The 22,774-nt window shown below is 39.8% G+C and overlaps 1 protein-coding gene and 1 long non-coding RNA gene across 4 annotated transcripts; one reads left to right on the top strand and one right to left on the bottom strand.

The window, feature by feature from the left end:
• The first annotated feature begins 76 nt into the window (after positions 1 to 76).
• On the top strand, positions 77 to 1,074 carry LOC127018838 (uncharacterized). Its single transcript, XR_007766844.1, has 3 exons — positions 77 to 234; positions 344 to 433; positions 693 to 1,074. It is a non-coding gene; the product is annotated as an uncharacterized LOC127018838 (long non-coding RNA).
• Positions 1,075 to 1,910: 836 nt separating this feature from the next.
• ACADM (acyl-CoA dehydrogenase medium chain) lies at positions 1,911 to 19,582 on the bottom strand. Of its 3 annotated transcripts, none has more exons than XM_050900580.1 (12): positions 19,548 to 19,582; positions 16,095 to 16,194; positions 15,185 to 15,282; positions 15,005 to 15,074; positions 11,305 to 11,405; positions 11,138 to 11,218; positions 10,142 to 10,272; positions 8,851 to 8,959; positions 7,846 to 7,986; positions 7,673 to 7,768; positions 6,713 to 6,961; positions 1,911 to 2,351 (listed from the first exon to the last, which is right to left on the bottom strand). In XM_050900580.1, exons 1-12 carry the CDS (start codon positions 19,569 to 19,571, stop codon positions 2,280 to 2,282), a joined length of 1,272 nt encoding a protein of 423 aa, XP_050756537.1. In that variant the 5' UTR covers positions 19,572 to 19,582; the 3' UTR covers positions 1,911 to 2,279. The 3 variants fall into 3 exon arrangements, with proteins under 3 accessions (XP_050756537.1, XP_050756535.1, XP_050756538.1); XM_050900578.1 differs by lacking the exon at positions 19,548 to 19,582 and adding an exon at positions 19,078 to 19,287; XM_050900581.1 differs by lacking the exons at positions 6,713 to 6,961; positions 19,548 to 19,582 and adding an exon at positions 19,078 to 19,290.
• Positions 19,583 to 22,774: the final 3,192 nt, after the last annotated feature.

The raw sequence follows: 22,774 nt of genomic DNA, 5'->3' as shown, positions 1-22,774 counted from the left end.
CTGCCCGCCCGCCGCCCGCCCCGCAGCGGCGCCGCCGGCGGCTCCCGCCGTGCCGCGCGCGAGGCCCCTCGGCCGCCCCGAGCTGCCGGCGCGGCCCAGCCGCTGTCGGCTCCCGGGAGGGCGGCGGGTCGGTCCCGGCGCGGGCAGCAGGGCAGCGCCCAGCAGCCGCCGCCTCCTGGGGCGGGGAGCGTCCTGCCGTTCTGCGCCTCTGCCGAGGCCGCTCCCGAGCCTTGAGTACGTACGAAGACGTTGGGGCTTGCCGCAACTGAAGGTTATCTTAAAACGGGTGAGGGAGTAAATTTAAAGTATGCCAACTCCAACTGTGCGCTTTCTTGCATCACAGCAAACAGGACAACATTTGGAGGTGCTTCCGTTTCCTTCTGTTACCTCAGTTCTATGGAAAAGCAAATCCAAGAATCTAGTCACAGAGCAGGTAAGGGTAACTGTCCTTTTGTTCAAAAAAACCCCTTTGCTTCCTAATTAAAACCGTCTAGGATGATTATGCTATTGATTACCAACACCTGATGCTGGCACATGTCCCCCAGAACCATACCAGGCAGGAACACCATTTTGATTCTATACAAGAAATATTATGTATAATGCTGGCTTCCATAGAACAGTAAAAAATAAGGTCTATTTTTTACGTATGTCAAATACTTATCAAGGATGTTGCATTATTGGTCTTCCTGCAGGTAAATAAGTTGGTGATTTATAGTGACTACACACTTTATTTCCCAAGCGGCCTACCGGAGCAATAAGCATTGCAAAACTGGTACCTGATGACAGTAATTGTACCATCCAGCACTAAAATCAGATGATGGCTGAAAGAGACCACAGTGAGGCAAGGACATCTTGGTGAGAAATTGCAAATGAATTCACAGAATTGTTGAGGTTTGAAGGGACCTCTTGAGATCAAGTGCAACCCACCTGCCCAGGCAGGGCCAGCTAGAGCAGGTTGTCGAGGACCGTGTCCAGTTGAGTTTCGATTGTCGCCACAGATGGAGACTCCACCACCTCTGCCAGTGTACGACATCCCTTACAATAAAAAAAGTGTTTTCTTGTGTTTCAGTGGAATTTCACGTGTTCTAATTTGTGCCCATTGCCTCTTGTCCTGTCAGTGGGCGCTACTGAGGAGAGGCTGGCACCCTCCACCGCATTGAATCCCATCAGGTATTTATGCACATACGTAAGATTACCCCTGAGCCTTCTCTTGTGCAGGCTAAAGAGTCTCGGCCTCTCCTCACATGACAGATGCTCCAGTCCCTTAGTCATCTTTGTGGCCCTGTGCTGGACTCCCTCCAGTTAAGTCCGTATCTTTCTTGTACTGGGGAGCCTAGAACTGGACGCAGTACTGCAGGTACGGCCTCACCAGTGCCAAGTACTTTGTTCAGGAACTCCAGGGAATGTCCATTCTGCCAGCACTGCCAAGAAGGGTCTATCCAAGGTTAAAAAAAAAAGTAAAAAAAAACTCAGACCAATTCCTTCTCAGCTGTTCTTGCTGCAAACATAGTTAAGTATACACACTGATGGAAAAGAATAATAGGTTTAAATATAAAGGATTTGAAATAAACATGATGCCATCATTCTTAAGGAAAAGCTACACACTTGAAGTGAATCATCCTAATTGAACATTTACTTGCTTAAGTGAGCGTAACAGTGCAAAAGGCCACCTTCTCTCAAGCTGATATTGTTACTATTGGATAGTATCCAAATCCTCAGAACAGACACACATGCAGACAATAGCAATGCAGGCCTTCACACTGCTGAACTGGAAAGGCTGTTCAGCTGCTGTGGGCAGTAACGTAGTAGGAACTGAAGTACAGCTATTAACATATTTCAGACACCGGACAACTTACCCAAAATACAATTTAAGTGACGTGACAAGCAAAATGAATAAAAACCAACCACACTTCTCTTAAAAAAAATTTTATTAGAATGCAGCAATGACTGTCAGAAATAACATTCTGATCATCTAATTTTATAGTGAGAAAACACTGCATTGTGAGGTTCTCATTTCTTGCCCATTTTGTATTTGAACAACCAATCACTTTGGAATTCAGAATGTTTAGAAAATATCAGCTTTGTTAGGCAGGAATGAAGTGAGGGACTGGTCAGGGAGAACAGAAGTAGTGCTTAATAATGTACAGAATAAAAAGATTTTGAAGAAAAGTTGTTTTTTTCCTCCATGCCTTTTTAATTCTATTGAGAAATGCACTAAAATCCTCTTCCATGGGAACACAGAACACTACAGCAGCGCCAGACACACTTTATACATTTCTTTAAGCCTTAAATTTCCCAACATGTTCACGAGCTATGATCATCCTTTGAATCTGAGCAGTTCCCTCATAAATCTGAAAAGAAGAATTGCAGTAATGTTAGCTGATGATTTTTTAAAAGGTTTTAACAGATGTACACTTTTAAACCTTCATGGCACTAATCCAGTGTGGATTAGGATGTGCAGAAAGACAGAGAAAACTCAGAAAATTCCAGTGTGACAGAGTAACTACAGTGGGCTAAATGGAATAAATCACATACAAGATATTGAGAGACAGTCTTGTTCTCTCAGGTGCTCTTATCTAAACTCAGTAAGGTTCTCATGAAAATAAACAGACATGGTGAGTGAAGAAGGATGAGGAAAATTTATCTGAGGAAGAAAATACATAATTTAGGTTTTCCAAAGTAGGATTTAAAACAATAGGTGGAGAGGAGGAGGTGACTTGTGCTGAAAGCATTGTATTTTCTTTGACTAGCCTGTCAAGGTCATACAAAATATTCTTTTTGATCCATTTATTTCCCTTGCTTCTTGTTAACTAGTACTCTCTCCCATACAGTTTTGTTTGTGTTTTTTGTTTGTTTGTTTAATCATGTATTCTTGCATTTTCTTCTAGAAACAGTCTGTATCATCCCTCTGTTCTATTTGTTTGCTGGCAGCAAAGTCAAAGATAGACAACAAAGCATATATGAAGCTCTAATGTTGAAGGAGGCCATATGCTCCACAGGTACACTGCAATGTAATGTGAGGGCTGAGGTAACATAGTTTAGCGGTTTAAGTGTTTCAGCTCCCAGTTCTGTCAGAACTTGGTTTGGCAAATTGCTCAAACACATGTCATGGTTTAACCGCAGCCAGCAGCTAAGCACCACACAGCCCTCCCTCACTCCTCCCCCCTGCCCCGCTCCCAGTGGGATGGGGAGGAGAATCGGGAAAGAAGGTAAAACTCATGGGTTGAGATAAGAACGGTTTAATAACTAAAGTAAAATATAATACTAACAACAATAATAATGAAATATAATAATAATGAAAAGGAATATAACAAAAAAAAACCGAGGGGGGGGGGAGGAAAAAAAAAAAAAAGTGATGCACAATGCAATTGCTCACCACCTGCTGACTGATGCCCCAGCAGCGATCCGCCCCTCCCGGCCAACTCCCCCCTGTTTATATACTGGGCATGACGTTCCATGGTATGGAATAGCCCTTTGGCTAGTTCGGGTCAGCTGTCCTGGCCGTGCTCCCTCCCAGCTCCTTGCCCACCTGCTTGCTGGCAGAGCATGGGAAACTGAAAATCCTTCACTTAGGATAAGTGCTACGTAGCAACAATTAAAACATCAGTCTGTTATCAACATTATTCCCACACTAAATCCAAACACAGCACTGTACCAGCTACTAAGAAGAAAATTAACTCTATCCCAGCTGAAACCAGGACAACACGCAAATTTCACTTTCTCATTCACTTACGGGAATGGTCTTCCCAAGAACCTTACAAAGCTTTTTGAAAATAAAGATGCTATAACCTGTGTTCACATTAGGTTTTTGGTTCAGAAGAAATTGTTCATTCCCAAAGTGAATTCTCTGACTGCTGCTGCTTACTGCATGTTGATCCAGTTCATATTGCAGACTGTGTTTTGTGACTACTAGGTGCCTTTTGGAGCAAACTGAAATGGAAGCTCTGCTTTCTCTATATACCAAATACCCACCAACCCCTAATAAGATATAATGGTCCAAGCCTACAGCTGGACCCTTACAATTACATGTGTATCAGGGACATACAGTCCAAGGGACGAAACAGGCTTGCTATGAACTCAGCCTGCCCAAACTGCTTGTAGTGTAGTTGTCGGGGCCTCAGCAGCTATTCCTGCAATCTACTCATCTGCTCCTATGGCACTAAATTACTTGCTGGTGAAGACAGCCACGGAACTCAAGTGTAAAGACATCAAAACTCACAATCTTCTTAAGTAATTACAAGAAAGGTTTTGGTTTATAAGCCAATGGAAATAGTTTCAAGAATTGTTGACAATTGAAGGGAGGTTTTCCAAATTTGAGAAAGGAAACTAAGTTAGAGTTTCTACCAGAGTAGCCTAGATTTGTAGCCAGACAAACCTAGAGCAGAGTAAGGACATGTAAAAATGTTACCAGTAAACACAGTATTAGAATTGTGTAATACTGAAAAAGATCAAATATATGGAAGAAAAGTTGGAAAAGTTTTTGTACATGAAACATATGGCCAAAAGCATATACCATCTGGAATTGGGCAGCAATACAGTAAAGCACAGTGAAGTGCAAGGTATAATCAAAAGACATGGACAAAATAATTGTAAAGACAAAAGCCTTTCCTGAATTCTTTTGGGGATGAAGTGGAACAGAAAAACACCAAAAAATTAATACTAAATCTGATTAATCTGAACAATTAAAAAAAAGTCTACTTAGCCATGCATTTGTGATGGATCACTGTAATGGAAAATCTAAATAACTGAGATCCTGTAAATCAATCTCAGCTTTCAAATAAAGTTCTAACCCTCACACTGTCTTTCTCTAGAAAAGCATGCAACCTGACAGGAAAAAAACCCAGTTGTAATAAAGTTCAATTAATCATTCATTTCCTAACTCACAGGAGTGCAATTAGTTCTAAAAACCTTTAGATTCCAAAATAGTGGTTGTCTTTCCTTAAATAGAGAAAAATAAATTCTTGGCTAGTGAGAATAATAGTTTTCATTTTAAAGTCAGCTGTAAGAGAAATATTAACTACTGTCCTGGTTTCGGCTGGGACAGAGTTAACTCTCTTCTTAGTAGCTGGTACAGTGCTGTGTTTTGGATTTAGTGTGAGAATACTGTTGATAACACGCTGATGTTTTAGTTGTTGCTAAGTAGCGCTTATCTTAAGCCAAGGATTTCCAGTTTCCCATGCTCTGCCAGCAAGCAGGTATGCAAGAAGCTGGGAGGGAGCATGGCCAGGACAGCTGACCCCAACTAGCCAAAGGGGTATTCCATACCATGGAATGTCATGCCCAGTACATAAACAGGGGGGAGATGTCCGGGTGGCGCGGATCGCGGCTCGGGAACTAACTGGGCATCGGTCAGCGGGTAGTGAGCAATTGCATTGTGCATCACTGGGTTTTTTTCTCCCCCCCCCCCCCCCTTTTTTTTTGTTGCACTCCTTTTCATTACTATTATTATTATATTTCATTATTACTATTGTTAGTATTATATTTTACTTTAGTTATTAAACTGTTCTTATCTCAACCCACGAGTTTTACTGTTTTTTCCTTTGCTTTCCTCCTCCTCACCCCACTGGGAGGGGGAGGGGGAAGCGGCTGCGTGGTGCTGAGTTGCTGACTGGGGTTAAACCACGACAACTACCTAGAATCATAAGAATGACAGCTGTTATAGCTAATTAACATTACAGGTCATGGTCCGCATGCATTTCTTGATATCTATTTTGATATGTTTTATCTAGTCACAATGTCATATAACGTCATAATGTCAATAAAGATTACTGGTTTTGCTGAACACAATTAAAATATTCTTGCTGAATAAAGAACTGTAGCATAGTATATGCTAATAGAAGAATTACGACATGACATGGAATAATTTCTTGGCAGTAACACTGCAGAAAAAACCCTGAGGATTATGGGTGACTATGGGCTAAACATGAGTAAAAACGAGCAGGTTTTGTTGTTAAAAAAAAGGGTAATCACTCCAGGTTGTGTCACACTTCTGTTAATACAACACATGCAAGATCATCACTCCATGATACTCAATACTGGTGATATCTCAACTAAAGTATTCTACCCAGCTTATGATACCACAGTTTCAAACAGAAGGTTTCGAGCACAGCAACAAATGATGAAGAGGCTGGAAACAGAAAGGAAAAAAACCCACAAAAACCCCAACCAAACAAAAAAACCCACAACTTATGATGATAAAGGTGAAGAAGCTGCTTTAGTGTTCAGGCTGAGGAAAGCTAAACTATAGGCAGGCCCCAGTCCAGGATACATATGGAAGGTCAGAGGATTTCCATCACTGAAGGTTTTCAAGAACAGCATTATACATAAACCATCTCTACTTATAGAATACCAAAGCAAGCATTGGTATTTTGATCAGTTTTTTCTACAGTGTTTTTTTCTAAGAGTTCAAAAGCTTCAAAACTAAGAGTCCAAGAATTTCAAAGAGTTACCACATTGGGGAAAAAAACCAAACAAAAAAACCCATAATTTATTTCTCTTATGTGGGTCAAGTTGTTGGTCCAGTGCAATGACTTTTGTATGCAACAATTTGCCTGATTTGAGTGACTCTTTCTTTAAATTGAAGGATTATTGCTTTCAGTCTAAAAGCTTTTTTTTAATATGCATACATCATGACCTGAAATAAGCAGCCATTAGTTTATTTTATATAAAATTTATGCATTACTATAAAGATCACATTCTCTCTTTTACGTACCTGGTAGATTTTAGCATCTCTCATTAGTTTTTCTACAGGATATTCAGTATTAAATCCATTTCCTCCAAAAATCTGTACTGCATCTGTAGCTACTTGGTTTGCAATGTCACCAGCAAAAGCCTTTGCAATGGAAGCATAGTAGGTGTTCCTGTGACCAGCATCAACTTCCCATGCAGCTCTCTGGTAAGCCAGCCTAGCAAGTTCCACTTTCATTGCCATTTCAGCAAGCAAGAAAGACACTGCTTGGTGCTATGAATGATGAAATAAACTAGGTTAACACTGCCCGCTCAAAATTCTACAACATCCAAGAAAAATACAATCTTCTTAATACAGTGATCTCTTCAACAAACTCAGTAAATTGTACTAGAGGAGTTCTACAGAATATGGATCAGGCTCTCATAATTGTATGTTGAATTAGACTTTTAAGTTTTTAATTCTCAAATCCATTTAGTCATAGGGATTAAATACTGAATTATGAAGTTCTTTTTTACTATTTATGAGATTGGTATTTACCTTGCTGTTTATTCATATTTCTTTAAAACTAGTAAGCGGTGTGATTGGCAATGTATTCTATTAGTATTAATACTGTGCGTCTCGTTTCACATACCTCAGAGGTTTTTTTCCTTTCCTGAAAATCCCTGTTTATTAGCACTGAAGAACTTGAGTATGTCCTGATAGTACATGATTTTCAGGTTTTTGGGCAGAGTTTTCTTTCTGCTTTTACTATTACACTGATAAATTATAGAAAAATTCCTGAAGTTACGACATAACTAAGTTTACTTAAATGGTGCTGACCTATATACTTGGAAACCCAAAAATGGCAGAGATATAATATAAAAATTAAGGAACTAAAAAAATCAAGGAATAACCTTGAGAAATCAGTAGTAGTACATCTGGTGTGAAAACATAGCTTTTATTTATATTCTCTCTCTCTCTCTCTCTCCCGCCCCCCCCACTTACTTCAACAATTGGTTTCCCAAAGGTTTTTCTCTCCAAAGCGTATCTAGTAGCTTCATCAAGTGCTCTTTTTGCTAATCCAACAGCACCAGCTGCTACCTGATTGAACACAGCACAGAATAAAAAAATCAGAAATTCCTGCTATATTTTATAAATAAGGTATTTCTGATACTTACGGGTGGTCTGGTCTTATCAAAAGCTCCCATTGCGATTTTAAAGCCAGCTCCTTCAGCTATTAATACATTTTCTTTTGGGACTCTCACATCTTCAAAGACAATACCTCTTGTATCTGAGCAGCGTTGACCCATATTCATTTCCTGAAACGAGAAATTTACAGAGATGCAACTAAATTGGATTATTCAAAGGTACAATAGATTTTCATTCTTTAGTTTACTCAAAGCATAAAGCATGCTTTTTTCCCCAAAACACTTCATCTAAAAATTACCATATACACGACAAATACTAGTTTTGCACTTGGAGACCAGCATGCCCTTAATTTGTCTAAGCTGGGCAGTTTACTTTCTCCTTATATGAAATCAGTTCTGTAGCTGTAATCAGTCTTGTTGTCTTTCTGTAGTTCAACTATATCCTTTGAGATGGGAGTAGAAAAAGTAAAGAATCTAATATGCAGGCAGTACAGGAGTACTACAAGTAAATAAATAAATGAGCTTTTCAAGTTTTTGGATTCCTTTCCTAATGTTCAACACCCAGTTTTGCCTACTACTAAAAACAGTACTTTTTTTTTTTTTTTTTTTTAAAGAGAGAACTAGCACCAGGGTCTCCAAGGCCTCTTCCTCGACCAGCAGTAGCTAAAATTAAAGCTCGCTGTGTGCGTATTTATGGTTACAATAGTCCAACTTGCTTCTTATCCTTTCAAGGCATACTACTTCTCATTTATTGGCACTTGTCAATAAAATAGTTCTCAAAGATTATTTTGCAGCTGTTCAAAGTCATCTTACTTTAGACCATTCTGAGTAATTCCTTATCTGAATTAATAACATTATAATTATGTCTTACAAATAGTTTCTGTATGTTGTGAAAATGAAAAGATCATTGTACATGAGCATATGAAAATGTTCAGTTGCATAACAGTCTTTTTTCTTTAATGGTAATTTATTGCATTATTGGTTTAGAATTGAACAATAATTCCTGGCTTGTCAAATAAGAGATACAGTCTTCACCTTTCTTCCAATTTGGATTCCAGGGCTATCTGCTTCCACAATGAATCCAGTAAAGGCTTTGCTTGCAGGAGCTTTTGGATCTGGACTGGTACGAGCTAGCAAAAAATACCTAGTGTAAAACAAAGAAGAGGGATGCAGTTTATCCTCACAATTAACAACCAGATACTTTTTTAGCTAACATTTTAAATGTTTTTATGTGCATTTCTACCATATAATAAATTCTATCTGTAAGTTAACAACCCTTTTTTCTTGCCCCTCCCAAAAATAAACTGAGAGGGGGAGAGAGAGAGGAAGTTTCAAAGATTCAAGATTTCATAAAATTTAATAAAATTACTTCAGATCAACATGCAAAGATTCTCCACTTTTTCCATGTATTGTAAGTCTTTATGGTATTATCAGCTTCACCAATAGTACAAAAGAAACCTATTAACAGCACATACATAAAAATTAATGCTTAGGAAATACTTTCTTGCATGCAAAATATTAGTTATCACCTGATTTCAAAGATCTTAGTTTTATTCTTCTAAGTATAAATTGTAAATAAGTATTTCTCTTTGAAATTAAACAATTGTAAATCACATTTATGGTGTTCAGTAACGTCAAAAGATATCTGGTAGATTGTCTTTGATGGATCTGCCTTGAACAAGGAAATAACTAACTAGAAAATTCAGCTTTTGGATAAATGTATAAAGTTAAGAATTTGTGTGTTGCAAATCAGTGTGATGCAAGACATGATGAAAGAGGTTTATATTGTAAAGCACGCTCCATAGACACCACAGCAATATCTGGATTCTTTGACAGCTGGAAAACGTCTTCCCTTCAGAAAAGAAAACGTAACACCACAATCCAACAGTGTCTCTAGCTTCACTAGAAGTGAGAGGTGTTTCTAGTAGAATCAGAAGCAACTGATCTCAATCACAACTACAAAGCAAGGTAGCTAGTAATATGAGCCTTGAGTGCTTTGCAAGTTAAATCATACTGTTGCTGTCCTGCCCTGAAGAAAAAGCAGAATTAATTTTGATTGATAGCAGCAAGATTCGAGGGGCCTTCTTGAGTGAGGAGTTGTCATGTCATCGCTCATTCTCCTTTTTAGGCTTTGCACAGCACTGAGACTGCATTCTTATACCCTATCCTGATAAACTGGTCAGAGGTTAAAGTGTACTGTGTTGAAACACAATGAACATTCAGATTTATAACAGATCTTCAAATAATTTAACTTTGGGGGGGTGGGCGGGAAGCCACTATATAACGTACCAACAGAAAATATAACATGAGTTAACAGTTAACACACCAGTTTGCCTTCCCACCATTTGTGATCCACATCTTCTGACCGTTAATAACATATTCATCTCCTTTCTTCTCAGCCTTTGTTTTTATACCAGCCACATCAGAGCCTGCTCCAGGCTCTGTTACACAGTAAGCCTAAAAGAAAATAAAATGCAAAATCTTGAGGAATAAAAGTTCTATTTTTAGGCAACCACAAATTATTGCAGACTATGTGCATCAAACTGATCTGTAAAAGGTTTAAGTGAACTGCATGGTAAAACCCAAAACATTAAATCAAAAAACCCCACCAAAACAACTCAACCCAAAAAAACCCACAACAGCTGTCTGAGCAAGAATCCAAACATATATGGGTTAATTTTCTTTATAAATCCATAATAATACATAAAATTGTCTTTTAATCAAACAGAACCGTTCTGTAACCCTTAAGTCATTACTTCCTCAGGCTTCACAAACTCTGATGTGAAAGCTGAGGATCTTTAAAATCTGAAAATAAGAGCACTGAGTAACACTTTATGTTTACTGTGTCCTTCATTTTATGAGGCTTAGTTGTTCAGATTTTAATGCATTGCACATGAACCTTTACTTCTTTCTATGTAACAAGTACTGCTTATATAATATTTAAGATCACAAATAAGAGTTTAATTCCCATCCAAGTTGAGTTTCTCCTTATACAAACCTCGTATTTTTCTTAAATGCCTACACCCCTACATCCCCTCTTGAAAAGGAAATAAAAGGTATTAATTTTTGGTAAGTGACTTAGGATGGGGACAATTTTCCAAGTAATATCTTCTATTTGCTTATTGAATGTGTCTCATTAGCTATTCCTTGACTTTCAGTAAATGCCACTGTTTATTTACAAACCAAAATGGGCTAAGTTGTGAGTACATGTCAGTGTTTGGGGGGGAGGGGGGGAAGGGAAAAAAAAAAGGAAATTAAAAAAAAAGGAGTAATACTATTAATATGGTTTAGGAACATTGTACAGTGTAGCAGTTATACGTACACACATCATTGGTTCCTCTGTCATTCTTCCTAAGTATTTTTTCTGCTGATGCTCATTTCCTGCAATGATTACTGGCATTTGCTGAAAGAAAATATTTAGACCATTAATCCATCTTTTTGAAGTGCATAGATTCTAGTTTAAGGGATGGAAGAAAAGACAGAACTTACCCCTAGGGAATTTGCTTCAATGGCAGTTTGAACCCCTGTACATCCATAAGCTAACTCTTCCGTAATAAGGCACGCTTCAAAACTGCCAAGGCCAAGACCACCTACAGTTGAAATATTTAATTTACTAAAATGGGTTTAAATTGTAACATATTGGTGATTTACACAAATTAATTAACAAAAATGTATTCCCCCACATACATTTGATTGTGTACCATGTTTGATTAGACATTCTCATGCAAGCTTTTTAAACAAAGTTTTGTCAGAAGAGTAACAGGTGATTTGAAAATTACACATCACAGTTCCAGGGTTATTGTGTGATTAACGTGGGACAAGTTGCACAAAGTGGCAAGAATGTACTACTCCAATTTTTTGACTACTTTATATTTGAGAATTAAGAGTTCTTAGGAAGCAGAGAAAGGGCTCGTGAGCTACCACAGCACTTAGGGGAAAAAAGAAAAAAAGTGTCCATATTATAGTCAGACAACCAACTCAGTAATCTGTTTCTGACAGAAGCCAACACTTTGGGAAGTACACAGAAACACAGTAACAATACAACTATACTTCCTCAAAAATATTTTCCCAAGCCTTCACGTGACTTCCTCAGCCAAAGAGATGCCTCTCTTTGGTATCTTTGTTATGCTAACCCTTGACAGGTATTTCTGACATGAATTTGCCCAGTCTCTTTTTGAATCTATGTAAAATTTTAGCATCAATCTCATCCAGGGGCAATGAGTTTCACAAATTAACTACACACTGCGTGTAGAACCATCTCCTTCCCTTTATTTTGAACCTGCCATCTGCTGAATTAATTTGATGCCTTCTAGTTACATTGAAAGGGACAGTGAACTACCAGTCCCTTCTCACACTCTCCACAACACTGACATTTTAGTCATTTCTCATACAGAAGCTACACCTCGCATAGAAGATACATCTTTTGTAATCTTTGTCATTGTTTTAGGAACCTTTTCCATTTCCACAATACCCTGAGATGGAAAGATCTGACTACATAATGAATTAACGAGGCAAGTGCAATTTGGGTTCAGGCAGCAGCATAATTACACCTTCGGCTTTTTTCTTCATTCCCTTAAAGGTCCCTTCTGACCTTAAATTTTATGGGTTTGACCACTTCTGAGCGTTATGCTGACGTTCACAGAACTATATATTATAAACCCAAAAATCTCTTTTTTGAGAGGCAGTAACTAGTTCAGAAGATACCATTTCTCTGTGAAGTTCAGATTGCTTCTTTCCCTTCACATGTGCATCACTTTTCCTTTTTTAATTGCATTTGCCATTTTAACAGTCATTCACTTTCATGCCTGTCCTGGTTTCAGCTAGGACAGAGTTAATTTTCTTCCTAGTAGCTGGTATAGTGCTGTGTTTTGGATTTAGTAGGAAAATAATGTTGATAACACACTGATGTTTTTAGTTGTTGCTAAGTAGTGTTTATACTAGGTCAAGGATTTTTCAGCTTCTCATGCCCAGCCACCAAGAAGGCTGGAGGGGCACAAGAAGCTGGGAGGGGACACAGCCAGGACAGCTGACCCAAACTGGCCTGTCGTGGTTTAACCCCAGCCAGCAACTCAGCACCACGCAGCCGCTTCCCCCTTCCCCCTCCCAGTGGGGTGAGGAGGAGGAAAGAGGGGAAAAAAAAAGTAAAACTCGTGGGTTGAGATAAGAACAGTTTAATAACTAAAGTAAAATATAATACTAACAATAGTAATAATGAAATATAATAATAATAATAGTAATGAAAAGGAATATAACAAAAAAGGAGGGGGAGGAAGGGAAAAAAACAAACAAACAAACAACAACAACAAAAAACCCACCGGTGATGCACAATGCAACTGCTCACCACCCGCTGACTGATGCCCAGTTAGTTCCCGAGCCACGATCCGCGCCGCCCGGCCAACTCCCCCCAGTTTATATACTGGGCATGATGTTCCATGGTATGGAATATCCCTTTGGCTAGTTCGGGTCAGCTGTCCTGGCCATGCTCCCTCCCAGCTTCTTGCACACCTGCTTGCTGGCAGAGCATGGGAAACTGAAAAGTCCTTGGCTTAAGAGAAGCGCTACTTAGCAACAACTAAAACATCAGAGTGTTATCAACATCATTCTCACACTAAATCCAAAACACAGCACTGTACCAGCTACTAAGAAGAAAATTAACTCTGTCCCAGCTGAAACCAGGACATGGCCAAAGAGCTATTCCATACCATATGACATCATGCCCAGTATATAAACCGGGGGAGCTGGCTGGGAGGGGGGGATCGCTGCTCGGGAAGTAACTGGGCATCGGTCAGAGTGGTGAGCAATAGCATTGTGCACCGCTTGCTTTGTATAGTTTAATTCTTTTAGTATTACTATTGTCATATTATTATTATCATTAGCATTGTTTTTCATTCCTTTCTGTCCTATTAAACTGTCTTTATCTCAACTCACGAGGTGGTTTTTTCCTGATTCTCTCCCCCATCCCAGGGGTGTGGGGGGCAGTGAGCGAGCGGCTGCGTGGTGCTTAGCTGCCGGCTGGGGTTAAACCACGACAATGACCTTCTCCTGCAGCTCTTTGCACCAGCCTCATCTTTTCTACACTGAATAACTTAGTTTTATCAGTAAACTCTATCACCTCAGTATTGACGCCCTTTTGCAGTTTATTTATAGATATTCCAAATAGCACAAGACTGAGCAAGGCTGTGCTGCTAATTTTTCTACTATGAAACCTGATCATTTTTAAAACTCATTTTGGAAGTTCAAGCATTGTCTATCAACCAGGCATCCCTTGTTCACACACTTACGAGCTACTTCAGAGAACTCCAATGATTTTATGAGACATGACTTCCTTTCACAAAAACTATTCTCTAGCATATCGTGTTTATCTGTGTCCACCATTTCTGCACTTCATCCTACTTGCTCTGAATTTACATGGTCAGGCTTACTAGTATGCATTTTCGCAGCTCTCCCTTGGAGACCTTTTAAAGCAATGGTGTCCAATCTACCACTTGTAATTTTTCATTTAATAATCAAGTGATTATACACTGCAGTAGTCCAGCTATGTCAGCCTTTAGTTTCTCTAGAATTTGTGGCTGAATAAATCCAGTCCTCACAATTGCTCCTTTTGTCTCTTTGTTCCTTAACCTCATTTATTAAATTTTTGATACAAGATACATCCTCTGATTAGTCTTCCAAAAAAAAAAAAAAAAAAAAAAAGGGTCTGCTATGGACACTTCTCTAACTTCTTTTTCAGGTAATATAAGTGCAAAAAAGAAAATAATTTAACATTTTTTTCCATGGTTACTCATATACCTAAACACTGCAAAAGCACTGCTGTACTGCACCTAATCTAAACTGAAAAACTCTCCTTCTGGAATAAACTCTTAAATTGCTCCAGCCTGTGTCAGAGACTAGAACAAAATATGACCTTCTAATTTCTCTGCCTAATCAACTGCACCAGGGGAACATTAAGCAGTTGTAATCACACAGGAAAATCTGGTCATAAATTACTAAATCATAATCTGTCTAATTTGTCTCCTGATTACATCCACACCTAGTAACATTTGTATGTGTCAACCTGCCTACTGATTAAATTTAGATTATTCAAGTATGCAACTGTTTATTTTATACAGAATCCATAATTACACATATAAATCTCATCTAATGCCTTTTCTTTGTTTCATTTTACAGATTAAAAAGAATGTTTACTTACCACAGCTTTCTGGTATGTGTGAATTCATAAGACCAAGTTCCCAAGCCCGTTTTATAAGTGGAAGAGGATACTGAAATAGACAGGGAAAAATCACCTTCTGATTCACCACAATCAACATTTTAAATTTTATGCAGGTTAAGGTAAAAGTCTATTTTTTCCCTTACACTGTGGTAGATTTACCTCTCCAGTTTTGTCATATTGTGCAGCAACAGGAATAATTTCCTCCACAGCAAATTTACGAGCAGTAGCTTGAAACTCTTTCTGTTCATCAGTAAGTTCTATTTTTAAAAAAAAAAAAAAAAAAAGGGGGGGGGGTGTCACAAATTCTCTACTACCTTTAATTTTGCCAGTTGTCAGACTATGAGAAAAGAGAAAACAAGAGTGTCCTTCCAGGACAACCCAAACCACTGCTTCCTGGGCCTCTCCAGGAAGGAAAAAAAGTTCAACTTGCTTGTCCTCCTCGGAGAAAACCTCCAATGTTCTCTCATCAACACCTACAATGCACTTACTTCTGACGAAATTATCCACAAAATATTGAAAACGGAGTAGAGGACTGCGTAACATAAAATGTATTACCAAAAGAAACAAGAAGAATGCTGTGCTAATTAAATGGAAAAAGAGGAGGCAGATGTCATCCAAAGATCCTGGCTATTCAGTTTCAAACACCTAGCTGATGACCCACTAAATTTGCTTTATGTATATAATATGCCAAGGTGAGGATGAATTTCTTTATAACATTTCTCTATAACCAAGCTCAACTATGACTACATTTAGTTACTTTAGCATTGTAAACAGCACTGTGAGATAATTATTCAAAGCTAAGACACTTTGGCAACAAAAAAGCTTAAGACAGACATGAGTTAAAAAAAGAAGAAAATCTTATAAACACTACACACATACCTGACTTGCCTGAGCTGAGGAAGAAAGTAATTTTGGTTTTCAAACTTTTTTTTTTTTAAGAATAGAAATCTATTTAGAATAAACACCTTCATTTTAAATTCATGTTAAACTGCAATATAGGATTTTATATTTTTTAACTCTGCAATTTGCCCTTAATTGCTATATTTCTTTCAAAAACTGTAATACTTACCAAAGCTAAAGCCAGCTCCAGGTTTGCCTATATGTAAGTTTTGAGCAGGTTTACTAGAATGTGACCTCCACCCATGCCCTGTAATGGTTTGAAGCATTTGCTAAAGAGAAAAAGAACATGAGGTGTAAGATCTTTACAGCTCAAGTCTCCTAAAGCTACTAGCCTGACCGCAGCACAACTTTTATTGTAGAATCCCTCTTTAGAAACAGTATCACATCAAGTATAATGCAATTACTACAGTGATAAAAGAATTCTTGGCTACCTTAAGTTTTGTTCCTGTGGCAAGCAGCGCTCATATGAACGGACAGCTCCACCAGGAATCCCAGGCTTTAACAGCACTGAGCATGAGTGAACTGCCGTATCCACTTTTAAGTATTGTGCAACTGATTATTTAAAAATAATTAAGCATAATTAAAATTTATGTTCACAGAGACATAGCAATACATATTTCTTTCATTTATACACACACTCATCAAACCTGATTTTCTTGCCCACTAGTGAATATTCTATCTATCCAATGTTTACCTACATGCAGATTTAGCAAGACTTTAAAAACAATCTACCTATTAACCAATATCTATCAGAATATTTTGATAATGTCCCAGACTCATGTCTGCTTTCTTTTAATAAGCTGCTGCCACGGACACTTAGTAATTATTGTTATTATACTCCAAATAGGATAGAACTCAGCAGACTATCTGAAGTTTATTTTTCTTCCTAATAATTACCACAAATTTATTCTTTTTCATTGTAAGTGCTTTCTTTGCTTTTTTAAGTTTAGTGCCCACAAATATTATTGTTACAGCTATTTTCAGAATGCCTTAATACTGTGCAAAAACATGTCTGAATTTGATTTTAAAAGGTTGTTTTACTCTCTTTCATCCTTCAATAGTTATGAATCTCTGAAATGTTGGGGAAAAAAGTGAAAAATATTTAATTGGATAAATTTCTAGAAAGACCCAAATCAATACCGTGCGAAAACAAATTAGCCTAAACATTAAGAAAAGGCTTGTTCTTGATTTTCTTATGTGAAAATGTAGAAAGAAAGAAAAAAAAAAGGCATGATCACATCAGTCACTTATTTCATAACATTAAAAAAATTGAATTAATCATAACAGTGCAAAAATATCACGGAAATGTTACTGGAAACTCTAGAAGACAAGGACATTACAGAACATTACATAGCTGGGGAGGCAACAAGTAGCTTCAAAATAAAGTTGTGGTAGATAACTGTGCTCTTAAAAATAAGAATGCTATGTAGAGATGGTTACAAAGTCCCACCACAAGAAGCATGAAGAACACAAGCAGTAATAGGTATCAACACAGTGAAAAAAGTATTTCCAGAGAATACTGAAAACATCTATAAAGTTGAAAGGTGAAGAAGTGCAGAAAGACCACTGCTAGGCATGGAAGAAGGGGAGGCTATGACATAATTGAATACTGAACTGTTAAGTCAGTTTATTAACAGTTCAGGATTGCATCTTCCAGTAGGCAATATGTTATTCAAGTCTTCACAAGCCACAGACATTGCAAAACAGTACCTTGTAAAGTTTTGTGTTACTGCTACCACTCATATAGAAAAACAGAACAAACAAACAATACCAACAAACATCTAGAAAGACCTCGATCCTTCAGAATGTTTTATACCTTATTTTATCTGGAAAAAGACGAGGTTGAAAAAAAGCCAGATGATTGTAATTTTTTTTTTCCTTTTTTTTAAGGAGCAACCCTTTATACACTCACACATAGCTTTGCCACCAAAAAGTTTTGCCTACACTAGAAAAAGTACTGAATTCAAACTAATGCTAAAAGTGATACCCTATATGAAAGAAGCTGCCAAATTTATACTAGAGAACTTACGTCTACTGTGGTTTTTGTACCAGAGCAGAATGCAAGGTCAACATTGAAGGTTACTCTGGAAAAACTCAACACTCCCCCCACAAATACAAATATGAATTGGACAGGTGGGATTCATACCTGGAAGTTGCATGAGTGATCAAGTGACAAAGGATCACAATTTGCTACATGTAAGAATTTGGATGACCATTGGTCTCCTCTGTCAACTTTCCTATTGCTTGACTCAGAGGAAGAGTTAGGTTCAGTGACAAGCTACTGCTAGCGATGCTCAGATGCAACCCCTACTGCGTTTCCTTGCACTATTGCATAAGCTCTGTCACAATCAGAAATATGATCGTTAAAGTGGCAAGACTAACACAGGAATGATCTGCTGTCAGGAAAAGGGTATGACAAGGATACACATGGAAGTGATGCAATCTTAATGCCAGAAGAACTACAGAACTTGTTCAAAAAGCTGCACATCACAGAAAAAGATAGGACAACAATAAGCTAAGGTCACTAATCTTGATTCTCCCTCACATAACTCAGGATAAAAATGAAGAGAGTTGTCCAGAGCAGTTTGTTGCTGGGGTAACATGTCAGGAGGCTGAACTTGAAATACAAATGCCCTATGGTAGGCATTAACTAACTGTCGGCTTCCCTTGCCCAAAGCATTACTTTTGATCTATAAACCACCAACTGGCTTCTGATGGAGACTTCTTCCCTCACCGACACTGTCACAGCAACTTTGGACATGCGGTCAAGCTGCATCACTCTGGGGTAAAATAACACTGCTGCCAGGAAGGTCTGATAAGGGCCCTTCAACTAATTCAGACTCACGAATGACTCTGGAAATGGGAAAACCACAAAAAGGCCTGTGTAAATGCTAAACAAGGTACTACCTGAGTTTTGAATAATTTTTACTTTCTAGTTCGAAGCTAGGAGGGTATTGGTGGTTCAACATAGCAGAACGTTAGTACTTTAGAAAAACAACTATTCTACATCACACATATTTAAAAAAATTAGCATAGGTAGTACAGCTAGGTATGCCTAAGGAAATGCACTGTACACAACACCCTGAACTATAAGCCCTGATGTTCTGAAGCCATCTCCCGTTTAAGCGGGAAGCAGGAGGTGCCAGACGTACACAGGGTTTTTCTAAAGACTTCGCAGCATGAAGAGCCCCAAGGTTGTGCAACAACTCCACTGAAGAACAACAGATGGCAACGCCCATTCAGACCACGAAGATTAAGGCCATAAAGTCACGGATAATAATGCGGAGACAGTAAAAACATAACAGCGAGCGGATTCCAGCCCTGCACGGCTCTGCCCTCCGGGGCAGCCCCTCGGCCTTCCAGCTGTCACGGCGGCGGCAGCCGGGCTTGCCCCGCGGCAGCCGTCCGCGCTCCACGGCCCCGAGGCCGCCGGAGCTGCCGGCCCTTCGCCCCGCAGCGCTTCCTCGGCCTGCGGCCCTTCCCCGCCACCAGAGCGCCCGCCGCCCGCCAGCGCCGCCCCGTCCCGTCCCGTCCCGTCCCGTCCCCCCGGGCCTCATGTCCTCCGAGCCCTGGCGCCGCGTCGCCGCCGCGCGGCCCGGCCCGGCCCAGCCCGGCCGCTCACCCGAGCGGCCCTCAGCGCAGACATCTCGGCGGCGGCGCTGCGGCGGCTCCCGGCCCTGCCCGGCGGGGCGGGGCCCTCGGGCAGCCGGGGGCGGTGCCGCGCAGGCCGCCCGCTTAGGCGAACGCCGAGGGCGGGCTGCGGCCCGGGCCCGGTCCGGGGCGGTGTACACCCCCCCCCCCCCCCCGCCAAGGCCGCCGTTCTCCTGTGTGGCGAGCCCGCTCCCGGGGCTGTCCGGGCTCAGGCGGAGGCCTGGGGCGGGGGCGTGAGGCGGCGGCGAGCGGCCCATCGCGCTGCGGGGCCGGGCGGGCCAGGCCGGGTCTGGGCGCGGCTGTCGCTCCTCCGTCCAGCTGCAGGGGCGTTTATTTCACTTACTGCTCGCTCCGCCAAGGCCGGGGAAGGCGCGGGCGTGTTCGTGGCAGGCAGAGGTCTTTGACCCTTCCACAGCAAGGCAGCCCACGCAGCGGGCCGTGCACTGCAGAAAAGGAAGTTTGCCTAAGGCTGAGCCAGTTGGTTTTTGTATACCAAGCCTCCTGAACTGTCTCCAACCACCTACGTCTTTTCCCTGTTAGCAGAAAAGTCCCTGTGACCTGTTTTATTGTATTTTTGCCCCTCAGGGAATCATAAACTCATGTTTTGGAGGTGTACCAGGAGCCGCGGTGTGACTGGGACTGGCGCGTGGGCTCTGCTCAACCCCAGCTCTGGTGCGCTTTTGTCTGTCACAATTTTCTGTTCCGTGCACGAAGCACAGCATGTGCCTGGGCTTGGTCTCTTTCCAAGAACTTCTAGACTCATAACTACAAAAGAACACAATCTACTGGCATAGCTAGGCTTTTAAAATTTGATTTTCATACAAATACAAACTTTAATACCATTCTTAATTTGAGATATCATAGTGATGTGTACTGTGTTGATAGTTACGTAAAATGCTTATAAATGCCCTCAATTCTGGCTGTGTGTTAAAGCAAAAGCATTGATTTTGTAAATTAGCTGCAGTGCATAAAATACACTCTCTTGAATATTATTTCTTTAGTGTTGTAAAGCAGTGTTATTTAGGGTTTTATTAAATAACTTTCAAGACAAATAGCTACTTAGATTTATCTATGAATGACTTTTTTTGGTATGAAATTTTAACAGAACTACCAAAACACGAAGCACTTCTCTGGAATCTGGATTTTGGATAACATTTTATTTTGCATAACATTTCAAAGTAAGGTGTCCCAAGTACTTTTAGCACCATTATTGCCTTGGTATGTTTGGTTCTTAATTGCTTGTTTTGTTTCTGACAGTTGAGAGTATTGATTTTGTACTTAATACCAAAGAAACACTTCAATAGGAAGCGAGCCATGTAAGAGTTCTTTTTTGGCATATATATAAACTGATTAAAAAGAAGCTGATTGTAATGTCGTATAGGCTTTATACTGGCATGACTCCAGGTGTTTACCGAATGGAGGCATGTAAGCAGCTTTGACTTAGTGCACAGGCTACTGATTTTTCACTCCAGTATCGGTGGTTTTTTTCCCTGTACTTTAAGGGTAGTTGAGTAAAAGGCATAAGCATCATTTATAACTTTATGTTACTTAAGTATTTAATGAAAATTTTTGTATGTTCTTACTGTGCTAAATCTAGTTTCAAGTACACCATACCACTGAATTGTATGGCTGTAGGGCTTTTAAATATCAGCACTCAAGTCTGCATTTTGTGTTCCATTTTATGTAGGGTTCTGTTCCATAGGTCATGTTTCTGAATATGGTGTGGGAGTTTAATTACTGAGCAGTCCATTTTCTGTTCATATATTATCTATATTTGTATGGTTTGTGTATCCATAGTATCTCTGTATTCCTCAGTTGATTTATCATCACAACAGCCCTTTTTGTGATGATACATAAGGAAATATATTCATCGCATTTTAATGTTTTAACAGTTTAATTTTAGATAAGCAGCATGGATTTTACTATGCGTATTCTAACTAGGATTACACACACAACAAAATTCTAAAGATGGGTAGATGGGTTCAGAATCTGTACGAAAAGCTGCTGTCATAGGTAATATATACTCTCATAGGTAACAAGCAACTCTAGGTGACTGAGTCAGGTGCCTGAACACCTGTAAGTATGTTATACACTAAGCATATTTACTAGCTGCAGGAAGGGATTTAAATACTACAGTGCTCAGAATTGAGACATTATTTCTAGGTGCCTTCAAGATTAGGATCCATAACCCTTCAGTAAGTAAATAAGCTCTTTTTTGCACTGAGGCGAAGAGACAGCTTGGAATGGGGTTGAGGACATCCCTAAGGCTGAGAGACTGAATAAATCAGTACACTGAGGCAATGTTGACATTAGGAAGTAATGCGGACCAATACTGTTGGATTTATAGAGTGAAATGGTTGGATTCAAGACCTAATAAGCATTTTGGAGGGTTTTTGCTTTGGACTAGATGGAATGCCCCCCAGTAAGTGGTTGGACCACATTAGGTGCGCTCCTAGATCATGTCTTCCAGTTAGTTTCATCCAAAATTCAGTTCACGTGCTTTGAAATCTCTCTGTGAATCAAGTAAGGCACAGTAAGTGGGGACAATTGCGAGATTCACCTCAAAACTACACTCCTTACTTGAACTAAACTGTTCATGTAGACACAGCCTGGGAAGGCAGTTGTCTGAAACTGTCCAATTGAGGAAACTAAGTCAGGAATACACCGTAACATTTGCTGTTCTCCAGGTTTGCCTTACACTAGAAGCATCTTTGCGTGTGAAATTTGCTATTGCCTCTGAAGACAGGTGTCTATGTACTTTCTGGAAGCAAGCTTCTGTATTAAAAAGCTGCTAACTATCTGTGATCTCCTGCAGTGTTGTAGAGGTTAAAGAACAGGGTAAGTTCCAGAAAAAGGAGGGAAAGAGTGCATGGAGCCAAGACAAAGGTATTCAAGGACATTTCTGCTAAATGACAGGAGCAACTGGGGTAAGGTACTAGAACCAACTCTTGATTAAGGTCACTAGTTAATGCAGCGTGCAGTTATGAAGCTATACCCCTGCTCACCTTTCTCCACTCCCTCGAATAATTTTCTCACTACCTCTCTTCACGTCTCTTTCTTGGGTAGATGAGTGAGAAATTTTTTGGCAATGTCTTGTCAACAGAGTTTTTACCAAGCCAGTCTGGAGGGGAAGATTCAAAGCAGAGGTGACCTCCACCCAGTGGTCTACTAAGTATTTGGGAAGAGAGGGATATGAAA

This window comes from Gymnogyps californianus, chromosome 8 (genome assembly GCF_018139145.2).
Source record: "Gymnogyps californianus isolate 813 chromosome 8, ASM1813914v2, whole genome shotgun sequence".
Taxonomy (NCBI): domain Eukaryota; kingdom Metazoa; phylum Chordata; class Aves; order Accipitriformes; family Cathartidae; genus Gymnogyps; species Gymnogyps californianus.
This window is presented reverse-complemented; position numbering and strand designations above follow the sequence as displayed.